Genomic DNA, 13,981 nt, shown 5'->3' with positions numbered 1-13,981 from the left:
TTAATTACAATCAGCTGCAAACCTGCTGACTAGACAGCAAGTTAATGTCAAAGTGAAGCAGCAGAGCATAATAAATGAAGCTACTATTTGGACAGCGCTACTTTTATAGCAGAAATGCATATTGTTCGTTTTGTTGTTTTTTTCTTTTTTTAATAGCTTCAGTGGCAATTTTTGTCTTTTTGTGTACAAAAAGACAATCACTTCTCCCCCTGCAAAGAACAGCCTAGGACCATCTCAATCAGTCACTTCTTAAACAGCTTTGCAAGAAATCAGCGCTCTTGAACTGCAACGATACAGGCTGGCTGGCAATTCTTGGGGAAAAAATCTCTCCAGGAGAGCATGCAGATAAACCCCACAACTCAGACCACCAACCGAAGCAACTGACCTCCGGCATCTCTTCTGTTATGATATCGACATGGTGAGCTGGAGCAATATCCTCCTCACTCTCTGTGTGCAGAGAGTTATGGCGATGGTGTTTACCTCTCTTCTCCTTTTTCTGTTTTTTCTTTTTCTTGTCTTTCTCCAGTTTCTGTTTATGTCTTCGCTCTTCTTCCAATTTCACATACTGGTCAGACATAGGCATTCCTGTGGAGAAGGCCAAACTGCTTTCAGACTACAGTCCACATGGACATTCATCACTGGAACAGTATGTTAGGAGTGAACCTTGGTTCTAGCTTCAACGCCTCTCTATGCTTCCATGTCACCTCACATACAGCTTTACTACCACACTCCTCCTCTCCCTGATTCTTCTCCACGTTAACTGGATTACAAAGAGCATCTAAACATCGATATTTTAAGTAGAATTGGTGCCACTGCTCTACAGACAACTTTTCAGGCTTTTGGAAAAACCTTTAAGTAAGCCTTAAATATTTGCATCAGAACTCATCACTTGCAATGTAGTGCACTTTATCAACAGCTTTTCAGTGCTGTATCAAACCACTCATTAGATACACAACGATCTTTTGTTATTTGAAAGAAGATATTACAATAGCATCTCTACCATTAGACTCCACTTCATGTCTCCTGATTGCCTTCATCAGCCCTATAAGATATTCCAAAGGTGACAGTTTCCTACACAGAACAGCAGTTAGTTTACATGTTATAGACTTTGCTGCACAATATACTTAATCATAGAATTACTTCTAACGCTGTCTTGAGAAGAACTGCACTTGGACTGCTAAGTATTATTTTCAAACACGTGTAAGTTAAGAAGATATATTTAAGAGTCTAATGAAAGAATGCTCCTTGCCCTTAAAAACCTAAGGAGGAATTCTTAAGAAGGAATTATTTTTGTAATCAATTGTAAAGATTAGCTCCACTTACCTGGAACTTTTAAGGGGACAGAAAGGTCGATTTGGACCACAGGTATATGTTCCACACCTGGAGTGTCCTGGTATCGCTGGGAAAATGAAAAGTTGTTACATTCTGAGCATTGCCAGATACAAATCTACCTGAATAGACACACTTCAAAACATCAAGCAGTTTAATCCTTTAAGTGAACATTTTAAAGGATAGGAATGGAATAGCTCAGTACTAAATCCTGTGTGGTAGCAGGCTGTATTTTAAAGCCACCTAATAACTATTAGGAAGGCTCTTTTTCTAGCTACAGCTTTTTAACCCTGCTACTGCCCTGAAGAAGGCTTGTTGCAACTCTGAAGAATTTTTGGGTTGTGTTTTATTGCTAATAACTTGCCACTTCAAAAGATACACTTTTGGATTTGAATTGAGGAAAATGGGTCAGTCCTTTGGATATACAGGGAATAAAAGCAGGTTCTTTCCTGGGAAACAGCGTTAAGAGACCACAACGATCTTTTGATCCATAAACCACACTGTGTGTTCAAGGTTCACTCTCTCTTCGTTGCTCTTAATGAAGTGCCTGGCAATCTGAACCCTTCCATCATCCAGAGCTGGGACAAGCTATCTGCAGAGGAATTTGTGACACAGAGGAGTGTTTCTCTACAGCTTTTAGAGTCCTTGCTGAAATATAAACACTGCGCTTTCCATGACAAGTTAATCCAGATTATTCCAAACTACTCTGTAATGGGAGCTGTGACAATTACTACTTTCTTGTTTCTAAGCTGGAGGTCCACCAGAGATTCACAGAAAGCTGGCTGTCTTGTGCTAGTAGGTCACACTTGTGTTGAGAAACTCACAAAAGACTTACAAAAATAGTTCTAGGCAGCCACTCCAATCGGGACACTATGAAGCGATCAGAACTGCAGTGGGAATAATCAGAGTGTCCCAGAGGGAAGCTGCAGCTCTGACACTCAGTGAGACTTCACACAATTATAACAGAGGCCAGCAAGAGATTTTAATTCAGACTCACTCACCTTCTGTGGGGAAGGAGAGCTTTTAATATAAAATGGGTTGTTTGCCTGTTCTTGTTTCCGAGCTTCTCGACGCTGAAAGCAAAAAAGAGTATTTGTTGTTAGAATGTTTGTTTATAAGCAGAGATAAAAGGCAGTAAAGTGCAAAAAGCAATCTCCCTGAATTTCTACAACGCATAACTACTTGCAAAAAGACTACAGCTTGAGTATGACAAATCAGCTTTGAATTACAAGACATACTAGAATAGAACTACAAGTATCATTACTAGTATATCTAATGCTCCTTACAACATCCTTTCTTTGCTTTTTAATTCTAGAAAAGAGAGTAACTTCTGAAGACCAGATTTTGACAGCAATTCAAACATTCCTATCTTCTTTTTTGCAAAGAAAGGAAGAAGTGAAGATTCTTATCAATAAAAAGTTTTCTCTATGAAAACAAAAAGGTCAGAAGAAAGGTGGTATCACTACTGAGAACAGTCACTTTACAGTAATTCATAGAACCTGCTAAAGTCCACGAGCAAAGATGCTGCTTCTTTTTCTGCTGCTATAGAGCATAAAGAGTAAGAGAAGCACGCCAGTGGAGTAGGTGTGTGAAAAACCAAATAGCTGCAGGCTCAGCATAAGTGTCCATCCTCTAGACCTTGTACTTTGAAGTGAACTGCACTACACACCACAGTTCACAGGTCAGATTTTTACAAGAGTCCAAAACTCCTAACAAGGGCCAAGTTTTTATATCTCGCTTCCATTTGGACAAGATAGGCAAGCTAGACTTCCAAGAGAAGTTTATATAGATGCATTCCACAATGCCTAAAAAAAAATAGATGTATTCAAATTACAGGTATATTTTGTTCACATCGAATCATCAGGTTTCCTGAGCTATAGAGAGCAGAACGGCTCTCTAGCGACATGGAGAATCCACAACAGCTCCAATTGCTCTGGTAGCACTTACAACATTACTACTGAATTATGTAGGGAAAAGCATTTTAACATTCACTCACTCTGGCCAGCTCCTCTTCATCTATTTCTGGCTGTCTATGTCTGGAATGCCTTTGTTCCTCATCATGAAAAATTGTTTTGGGCTTTTCATCTTCAGACTCACTGTCTGATGGAGGTTCATTGATCCAGGCATCAAGGTCCAAGCTGGTAAGAATTGCAGTAAACAAATACTTTGACTCAGTATGACTGACTATTTCTAATCACATACGTCGCTTTACTATTTAAAAGTTTAAAAGCTATGGGAGAGAGAAGGAACCTTACCCCTCCGGAACTGGGACTTTCTTCTGTGCTTTAGGAGCCACGGGGTTCAGCTCGCCGGCAAACAGGGCTATTACTTCCTCAGCTACAGGTACTTCTTTTATTTGTAGCTTCTGAATATATTTTATTAGTTGCAAGATGCAAGAAGCCTAACAACAAATGCAGAAGTAGTTTCAGAACCAATATTAACAAACTGCGCCAAAAAAATCAACATCAATGAAAGCCAGCAAAAGATAACTGTTCTACTCCATTTGGGGAATTAAGAGAAGCAGCGTAACTGCAGGTTTAGAGCAAAAGTAAAAAATCCATGTTAAGCCTCTCTTCCAGCTGTGTCCTTTTTGTGTCCTTATGTGCTTGCATAATTTTAACTCAAAACAATTTAATTTTAAATTCTTGCACCTTGATTCAGAGGTAATATCAAACTGGAATAAGATCTGGGCTCTGATGTGAAACATCATCACTATTCCCACTCTAGTTCTAGAGCTTCTCTTTCACCGAGCTACACATAGTACAGAATAAACGCACCGCTCCATTGATCACAACAGCTTATATAAAACGTGCACATCCACAGAAAATTACATTTATGCTCCAATACAAATGAGACTTTGTATGACAAATTCCAAAGTAATTTTGTTCTTACCCTCTCTTGAACTTCTAGATCTGCACTCTGTACAAACTGAGGCAGACGCTCAATCATCAGCTGTGTAATTTCCTGAGCTGCTTCCTTTTCCCCAGATTGCTCTTTCTGCTGTAGGATGGACGCATAGAGCTTCACCATGTTCTGGACATAAACTGCCTGGATGTGGCCTGGTAGAGTTGTAACTTTAGGCCGCAACATTGCTTCTAAAGTTTGGTTTGCTTCCTCGAGGTGTCTGTAAAGACGGAGTGGACAGATGAAAGACAGCAATTGAGAAATTTCAGTATTTCATCAGTCTTCATGGAGAAGAATTTCAAAAACCTCAGGTGCAGTACAAAGTGCTGCAGAAAGACAGGACACTAAAAATACAGAATCATTTGCTCTCTGCATATTTTCCCCTTCCAAATTACAGTAGTAACATGGCACAGAAGAATTTACAGAAGGGGAGGGACGTCTATTTCCACCTTTACAAGTTTAGCATTCTCTCCACTAAGCATTGCACTTCTAAGTACCAACTCCATTGGCAGTCTGTACTTTACCACTCACATCAATGAGGTTGTATTTCCAATCAGTTACTGGACAAAAATAGAATCTAGAAGGCAATGCTTAATAGACAGAAAAGAATGCAGATGATAGCGCTTGTTTTAATAAATCTCATGCTCTTACTCAAAATTGTCTGCCCATGACTAAATGGAAGAGGTGCAAAAAAGTTACTGGTCTATTATGAATGGAAAGCTGAAGTTCTTTCAAAAATGTGATGAAGCTGGAAAAGGAGAGTATGTTCTCTTCCTGCTTAATCCAGAGTTTTCTTTGCAGAACTTTTTTAATTAGATGAAGATCTAAGCTGTGTCAGCATTCCCAAAAAATATCACACCGACTATGTGAATTTAAACTGGAACCAGTCTTCAGAGTGGCAATTACAAGAAGAGACATCACACCAGATGATAAAAGGAGAATACAGCATCATGGTCTATCCAACTTCCCAAAACAAAAGCTAGGTGAGCATGTGTGTAGGCACACACCACCAAGAGACAAAAACATCTATTTAAACTAAAAGACAGCGTTGGCACAAGGACATTGAAAATTGTGCTACTGTAGGTACAGACAAGTTTTGAGCAAGAATAAGATGACTTCTAATCCTCAGAAAGATTAGGTTCTGCAAAAAGCTTTCAACAAGGGCAAAACAGGGAGAGGAGTAAAAAATAATTCAAACGCGTTGATTGTACATTTTCCCTGTAAGTGGAGTTAGACCGTAATGATTAAGGAATTCCTTCAATGTCTTAAGATCTTACTGTTTATACCCACAACTCTGCCTTCCTGCACGAGCAGGCAGAACTATGGAGATAAGTGTCGAGACCAGATACTCAAAATGAAGTATCCGTTTTGGCTAAAAACAGCTGAGGAGTCTTATGGGGTGAGGGAGCAGGAAAACAGCAATCACTTTGTTAGCTTTAGGGTGCATATTCTGAACCACCCTTCCCTCAAAAAACACTTTTCAGTGACCTGAATCTTTGTGCGAAAGACGACGTTCAAATCATGTCGGGCTTTCCGTTTGCACTTACTCTGAGAACTCCCCACATATCCAAGCAGCAGCATAAAGCACCTCGCAGATCCCATTTCTCTGGGTGTTGCTGGCTATGAGATGAGCGTTGTCCAGAAGCATGGCCATTTGAGAAACTGCAAATTTACGAATAGCTTTAACTCTGATAGCTACATCTAACATCTGAGCCGCTATAAGATGCCCGTGCCGTGTGCCTTCCAACCGGGTCAGCTCCACCAAGATGCTTATGTACCTACAAAAAGAGAAAGGGACGTGATTTTATCAGCAGACAATCATGTGTTAGCATTGCTGATGATGATCTCAAAGTTGACATGTAAAAACACTGACCATTCAAAGTTTGTGATATACTGATAATTGGATTGACTACAAATATCTATAATTTTAGTCAGCAGCTCATCCCGGTATGTCGTCCCTTCTGCTTTATCCACGTGAATCATCAGTTTCTTCACTATCTCCATCAAGTTCTTCTTCGATACCTGTTAAAGAATTATTGAAGGGTTGAACCAAAACTCAGCCATTTCCCATACTGTCAAGTCCTTCTAATTCCATTAAAGCAGCTACTAGCTCTTTGACGGGCCTGTGTCATATGTCAACAAGAAATCAGAAGCACCTCTCTAGGCCCCAGTTTCAGTCACAACGAAAAAAGGAACCTATTTATTTCTTTTCAATATTGTTATTAAAGCAGAGCCAGCACAAGTATACAAGACCATGCTGTGGGAGAGCTGAGAATAAGAATTACTAGCAGCAATGCAGAAATCCAAGAGAAAATGAATCTTCTAATTCTGCCAGGTGGCAAATTTGATAGTTTAAAACATTTTTGTTTCTAAACTAAACAAATTTAAGAGTCATTAACATCCAGCAGAAATCTAGCTTTTCAAAACATAGCTGTATTAACTTAGTCTGGAAAGTTATCTAAATAAAGCCACCAAAATATTCAGTAAATATCACCAGTTGAACAAAAGTAGACTCCTTCTCCTAGTTATCTTTTGACTAAAGACATAACAAGCAGAATTTAACCTCCAGAACTAAGAACAAACTCCAATTCTCTTTGCAACAACATTAAAACCACTGTCCTGTTACTCCCATCTCATGAGTACCACCAGATAAGAGGTATGCCTTCTTACTTTTCACTTTCTCTTCTGAAATAGGAAATGATGAGACACATCTATCATGATCCCTTTATGCAGGTGTGGAGGGGGCACAGACTCTTGAGCGAAAGGCACTTTATTACCTAAACCACAACTACAGCTCTTTTGGAGATCAAATGTTGTCACTACAAGACTGACACACTATCAACTGCCCTGTGTGGCTGCAGAACGCATGATGCACAAACCCGTGGCACACAGGAGAACAAACAGCAACAGGGACTGAACCTAGTACAGCACAGACCTATCCCACTAATGCCTACCCAAATGACAGAAGGAGCAGCTGAGGCTTAGGCATTAGAAAAGCAGCCTTCTGGGTGACTTCCACAGTGTCTGAACTCAGAAACTCCTTCCAGTCTGAATCGAAGTTTTTAAAGCCCTCTAATGCTGTGCCAGATCTTTTGTTTAAGTGCCAGAAAAGATACAGGAGTTATTATCACAAGACTACTGGGAAGAGGCGAAGAGAAAGTTGCATTTTTTTCTTAAACATCAAGGGTCATGGGGGCTGGAGAGGAAATACATGTAGAAACATACCATGCCATATAGAAGATCTAAAGCTCTGAGTCGGATAGACTCATCTTTGTCATCCAAACATTGGAGAATGAGATCCTTGTGAGACTGGACTGATTTAGGATGTGTTTTCAGGATTTTGGACATAGCTAACAGTCCCAGGTATTTCACTGTGAAAGACAAAATAAAACTTCTTTCCAAATATAGAAACACTGTTTTGTGTTGAGCATGAAACCTTAATTCTGAGTGCTTCTACTGAAACCAACTTTAATACACTTGAATAAAAATCTATGACAAGGAAAAGCATTTTTGAGAAACAGTGCACCACAGATTACTGTCTTTAATTTCATAATCCTATACACAGACACGTTCATTACATATAAAATCTTCATCACAGTCTTCCTGCACCTCAAGTTTTATCATTATTTAAAACTATGTATTTAACATATAGAAACTATGGGGTTTGAGAACAGGCATCCTAGGATGGACACAGCTTTAAAAGCACTGAAGATTGGTGTATGAACTAGGAGCTCTGTTCTCAATGGGAAAAAAGTCAGATGGCAGGAAAAAGGTTTGCACAAAAAAGGACTTCCCAGTGTTCTTTGTAGTCACTGAAATAAATAAGCATTCTTGCATTTTACTATTATTTTTAGACTGCCAAGTGCCCCTCACTATTTCCCAAGCTGCAAGTTTATAAAAAGGGAAAACCCAGAGCATGGAAAGAGAACTGGTTTAGATTTACAAGACCACAAACAGCAGTTATAATTAATCTCATTTGTTTTAGAAAAGCTCATTATAAAAAAAAAGTCTTCACTATCAAAAAAATATTTCCACATTAAAAATCCCAGCAAATGTTTACAACATACCAGGCACTACAATACAGAACAAGCTGTTTGGAGAAACAGCTCATTGCTCTAAGACTGTCGCAATTTCTCCCCCAGTGGTCAGTTGCTAAAAGCTTCCATGAAGACAAGCAACATACTTACAGTTCTGGTCAGAATCTTCTATCAATATCCTTAACTTCTGAACACAAAGCTGGAAAAAAGACCACGTCATGCTTATTACAAGCCTGAAAAGTCTTAATTAAAATAACTCTTCATAAAGTTTAGTCAATGCACAATGAAGCATTCCGATTGTGACCTGGGGCCTCTAGCTAAGATGGTTGTTGCATTAACAGGTTTCGAAACAAAAAGAACCCCTGTATGATTGTATTGATAGGAGGCAGCTGAATAACAGAGTTAGGAAAACTCTAACCGAGGGGAATCTGCATTTTAGAGCAAAGGAAATAAGAGAAGTCGTATAGGAAATCCCTCAGTTTAGCATTCTCCCTGAGTGAGAGCACTTCAGGGAGCTACTGCTTTAACTTTTGGCAAAGGAACACAAGCCAATTTCTCCACGGCACTTGGCATTACACATTACAGCAGAACAAATCGCCCCCACCGAAGTCCCGCGCTGTACCTGGATGCTAGCGCTGTGATTAGGCATCCCAGAGGACAGGGAGATCAGAACTGAAATACAGAAGCACAAAGTTCTGTTAGTATTGCTATGCTCTGAATGAATGCAACAACACACCACCTAAAGGTCAACAGCTAGCTCAGCTCACAAGGGAAAACATCAGTTTATGTTTGTTTGTTTGGACTTTTGGGAGGTCTGGGGGAAGAGAGAAGGTTGTTACACAAACTGTAGTTTCAATGTACCTTAAGAGTAATAATAGCAGGGCAGGAAAAAAAGCATAAAGGCAGGAACTACTGGAACAGCCAGATCAAAGCTGCTTTTCATTACACTTTGCTCTCGTTAAGGTTTACCTTACTGATATCGTGTAGCAGTCATCAGCTACTGACAGTTGAATTTTTAAGTGTGTACTTCCTTAATGTAACAAGCTGCAGGAATGGATCCTAGAGTTTAATATAATTAGATTGGAGCTTTAATCAAGCCAGCAAGAGACTCGAGGCAAAAATCAGGTCCCATTGTTGATTATATTGTTAACTGCTGCTGTCATATGGCATATCCATGCCAACACCAACTCTTCCTGAGCATGTCACACACACTGACCTTAGTGACCACAAGTATAGTGGCATTTTGCTCTCCATAATCCTGCAGAGCTTCACTTCAGAGAAGACGTGTTGGATGCTATCATTTTGGGTCATGCAAAGAGCTGGCACGTGCAAGGTGCTGCTCTAACACAGGCATCAGCTTCCCATCTCATTTTCTGAATTGAGTTTTACATTACAGTCCCCAAAATGTCCTGGGTGCGTGAATCTCCCTTTGACACACAGAATTATCCTATGGTATCTCAGGGAAACACACTCTCATCCACAACAGAATTAACCTCTGTGTTATTCTTTCCCCACATCAGAATGTCATCTCACATTTCCCTGAAGGAAGGGACGAACACAAACTGACAGATCACCCTTGCCTCTTTGAACTGACCCAGTACAGCAAGTTCCTGCATCATTGTCCAACTACCCAAAAGAGACAGTCTTACGGCCAAACCGTGCATGTCAATACCCCTCTACTTCCGCACTATGACAGAAGAGTGCCAAGTCTGAGCTGGAATACTGCGTTATCCCTTTTTGCCTTTGTTTCTTTCTCCATGCCCGTTATGGAGTTCACATCCCTTCCCCAGAAACTGAAACTGTAAATGAATGATTCCAATGACCTCCTTTAAGGAACTACACCAAGTTTTTAAGCTGTGAAACCGTAGAATTAAAAAATAAGTCTCCTCCTTCATCAAGTAAGTAAACTTTGTTAAAGTTTCCATGAGGCATCAGTCATTTTCATTCTATTGCTGCTGGTATACTTGACAGTTCTGGCAACATATAAATAATCACTCATTTGTACTTTGTTTCAGCCTTTAGCAAATAGGACATAGCTGTAGTAACTTAGTATCATCGACTGACAACAAAGGATTTCAGTTACAGTTACACAGTGACACAAATCTAAGTTTGCCAGGCAACTTATTTCAGTTATAAAATACATTAAGTTAAAAAAAGGTTTACAGATGGTGATAATTGATGACAAAGTTCATCATGTTCTTTTCTAGGTTACAAATTTCAGTTCTCACCTGCTATTACTGTGTTCACACATTCATATAGGAGAGACATGGCTGAGGTGCTGAAACAGAAATCAAGTATTTTAAATAAGGAATAAAACCAGCACAATTTGAAGTGTTGTCAGCAATATTTTGGAGCTAGTTAACACCTTTAATTACACAAGAAATTGTCAGTATTCTCTTCCACATATCTTCAAACTAGATGAAATGATTCTCACTTAAAAAAAACTGGGGGGGGGGGAGAGAGGGTTACTGAATGTTAAACAAAAATCTTCTCTGAGAAGCAGCAAGTAACAGCACTGCAACAAGAGATGAGGAAGGAAGCAGTTACTCAAAACCTCAGTACCAGTTACAGAGCACTGAAGCAATCTTGTCCAAGGATCAAATCAAATCCACTGCCCAAGGTCAAAAATTCACAGTAAGGCAGGAAGGTGGAGAACCTCAAGTCTCTCTCTCCAAAGTGAACGAGTCATGCACAAACAGCAGACTCTTCTGGCACGCAAGTACACACTTGTTCTTACTTATAAGCGAGCAACGTATTTTAAATGTCTGATTTCCCCCAAGCTTAAATTTAAGACAACTTTTGCCAGTTGAACACACACAGAGTGCAATTCTGAGGATTTAAGGTTCTTACAAATCCTGATCTACGCGAGAGGGCAACACAGCAAACCTTACAAGTAACAAAGCAGCAGACTCCAGAAGCAAGGTCTGCAAAGGTAATGAGCAAACAGCTCTGGAGGCAGCAGTCAGAAGCGGCACCGTGAAGGTCACTCAGCACACCGCATACGTGACTCTAGGACACTCAGAATGAGACAGTCATTTTCGCTCCCCATCCATTCTGCGGTGGATGGCAGGGTGGTTTGCTTTACACTTAAGTGATACGAGATCCAAAATGACTGAATGGAGACCAAACCAAACAGGATTACGTCCTCACAGATAATGAAATGACTAAGGTGGGAGGCTGGGGAGAGGAGGCAGAGGCAGGATTGAAGACATACTGTCCCGCTTCCTGCTTTTTCTGGCAAAGTACTTTTTCTGGTGAATTTGTATGTGTTTGTCACTGCTGTAAAAACCCTCTTCAGGTATTTGGGTGCAACGCTGCTCGCCAGTCTGCTCTGAACCAGCCTTAAAGGCATACTAGGAGGGTGGACTAGTAGGCTTGACTGCTCTCATGGCTACATAGATAGCCATTTAAAAATAAGTTTAAAATTTGTCCATTCCTATCTATCTTCTTGCTCTGCCACATGAAGAGAAACAAACCTTTTAATTTAACAACTCATGCATATGATACCCTTCCTTTTCATAACTGGGAAAATACATGTATTCCCTCCAAGACATCTACTTTCCGATTTCAGTTGAGAATTAGATCCAAAACAACACTACAAACCAGCTGTAACAAGGAACAAGGAAATATCTTCAAATTTATCTGATCTATATTTAGGATATATATGAAAGGAATCTCTTCCAAAACATGTCTGGGCTGACAAAGGCATGAGAAAGAACTTTAATACACTCCTTGTCACACTGCTTTGGTGGGTAAGACACTTCCAAAAAAGTCAAGAGCCAAATGTACGTAGGTGAACAGAATAGGCACACATACAGCTGAGTGTTTTTAAAACCAGAGTTTTTATATATTCTCCACAGTCATCTCTGGCTTAAAGTGAAGTGAGAAGAAAGCAAATTGCTCCAATTTTCATGCACGTGTTGGAGAAATTCATGCTGACAGTCAGACACCCAAAGTCTTTCCTTTAAGGTTTTATCTCGCTCAGGTTTTTCAGAAGTAGTCCTGATGTGACTATCTTTTGATACGTGAAGCCAATATATCAAGACTCAAGAAAAAGTTCAGAAACACATCCACAGACCTAGCTACTGACCTACCCAACAGGCACTTCACCGATCCTGAATGACCAAAGTAACATTTGTCATACGTACCTATGGATGAGGTTGGTCAGAGGCTCAATCAATTTCTTTCCCAGTCTAGGTTCTAATGGAGTAAGAGCACCAAACTATTAAAAAAGAGAAGTGCACACAAGAAAGTGATTTAATAGCTGCTTTTAAACAGTATAAAAACATGATTTAAATTGCAGCATATTATATTTAAACCAAGCTATATTAAAACATTTTTCTCTCTTTGGTTATGATCACAAACATTAGAAGATATTCCTGGTTTCTTTTTATTTGGATTTAATGGTAACTATATGTCCAAGAACTCTATTTTCACACCCAAGATAATTTAATGAGAACCCCAATCCTGTAAACATAGATCCAGAATACTTGCCAGTTTTATAATTTTAATGAGAACCCAATTATTGGTTGACGACGTCATCAACTTGAAGAAGAGTGGAGCAAGGGAAAGGTAGTTTTTGGGATTGCGTCGAGCCAGCTCACAAATAACATTTACTGCAGCAGACTGCACACCTGGGAAAAAGAAGTGGGAAAAGCAGAAATCAATGCCTTAATTGTAATTGAAGTTTCTGGTGCAGAATCTCCAGAACAAAAGCAGCTAAAGATTCAGGCTTGTGTGTCCAAGAGGAATGGTTCAGCCTCATTACCAACAGCAAAATAGTGAACTAAACACAAGAACGTAAAAAGCAAACAGAGAAAGGATTTTATTTAATTTTGGCTATATCAGCAAGCTGGGTATCTGCTTTGGATCCAGTATTAGAAAGAAGAGGACGCTGCCAGCTTCCTTCCTCCTTTACTGTGGATAGCTTGTTTGTGGGACACAGACAACACAACAATCAATAATCCTACCCACCATAAAGTTTCAAAACATTCCTATTTCTTTAAAACAACAAAAAAATAATGAATCTTTAAGCAATCTGACAAGACAAGTTCATTCCTTTCTAATTGCTCAGCCTCTAAATGGATTGTTCTCAATTTGGTATCTTTCAGTCCAGATAGTCTAGGTTTTGTAGTAGAGTGTAGTCCTCTTTCCATAAAGCATAATAAGTAATTTTTTTCCCTCTGTTTGCAGGTGAGGGGCGTGTGTGTGTTTTGCTTTCTTTAGAAACATTGTTCCTGGAAGATGAATCTGTGAGGGAAGATCAGCACCTTCTGAGAAAGTTGAGTAGAAGTGGGAATACCATACAGAGTAATTGCAAGCTTTCTCTGCTGCAGCTGAATTGCACTGACACAGTACCAAAGGGCCCAAACAGCAGTCTGGACTCAAACTTTAAATTTAAAAAAATGGGGGGGTGGGGGGAAATATACCGAGTGATGTGAAATTATTTTAAGTACATCTATTGCAAGCCAATAGTTGCAGCTTTGTAAAAAGAGAGCACAGGAAACAACAAAAACCCAAACCCTGAAATCAACTGAAATATTTTCCATAGTCAAGTTAAGCAAGCAACAAACCAGGAATGATTAAGTAACTTTGTCCCATTAAGGTTTAATCCACTGATATAGTTTCAGTAGCTTTGGGTTTGAAGTAAGAATTGGACACTTTACAGAATGTATTTTTAATATGGCAACATCTGTCAAAACTCTCATATG

General features: G+C 39.5%; 1 protein-coding gene across 2 annotated transcripts in view; it reads right to left on the bottom strand.

The window, feature by feature from the left end:
- The window catches only part of AP3D1 (adaptor related protein complex 3 subunit delta 1), a 44,854-nt gene that overhangs the window by 12,108 nt on the left and 18,765 nt on the right, over positions 1-13,981 (bottom strand). For both annotated transcript variants that reach the window (XM_075736292.1, XM_075736293.1), the window contains 14 exons: positions 12,765-12,904; positions 12,419-12,492; positions 10,499-10,548; positions 8,893-8,942; positions 8,421-8,469; positions 7,459-7,604; positions 6,107-6,255; positions 5,781-6,011; positions 4,222-4,453; positions 3,585-3,730; positions 3,326-3,467; positions 2,331-2,402; positions 1,324-1,399; positions 386-585 (listed from right to left, as the gene is read on the bottom strand). In XM_075736292.1, the coding sequence (XP_075592407.1) occupies positions 386-585; positions 1,324-1,399; positions 2,331-2,402; positions 3,326-3,467; positions 3,585-3,730; positions 4,222-4,453; positions 5,781-6,011; positions 6,107-6,255; positions 7,459-7,604; positions 8,421-8,469; positions 8,893-8,942; positions 10,499-10,548; positions 12,419-12,492; positions 12,765-12,904 (1,757 nt within the window). The remainder of the gene's footprint in view (positions 1-385; positions 586-1,323; positions 1,400-2,330; positions 2,403-3,325; positions 3,468-3,584; positions 3,731-4,221; positions 4,454-5,780; positions 6,012-6,106; positions 6,256-7,458; positions 7,605-8,420; positions 8,470-8,892; positions 8,943-10,498; positions 10,549-12,418; positions 12,493-12,764; positions 12,905-13,981) is intronic.

This window comes from Balearica regulorum, chromosome 26 (assembly GCF_011004875.1).
Source record: "Balearica regulorum gibbericeps isolate bBalReg1 chromosome 26, bBalReg1.pri, whole genome shotgun sequence".
In the NCBI taxonomy this organism is placed as follows: Eukaryota; Metazoa; Chordata; class Aves; order Gruiformes; family Gruidae; genus Balearica; species Balearica regulorum.
Note: the sequence above shows the minus strand (reverse complement) of the source record. Positions and strands in the feature narration are given on the sequence as shown.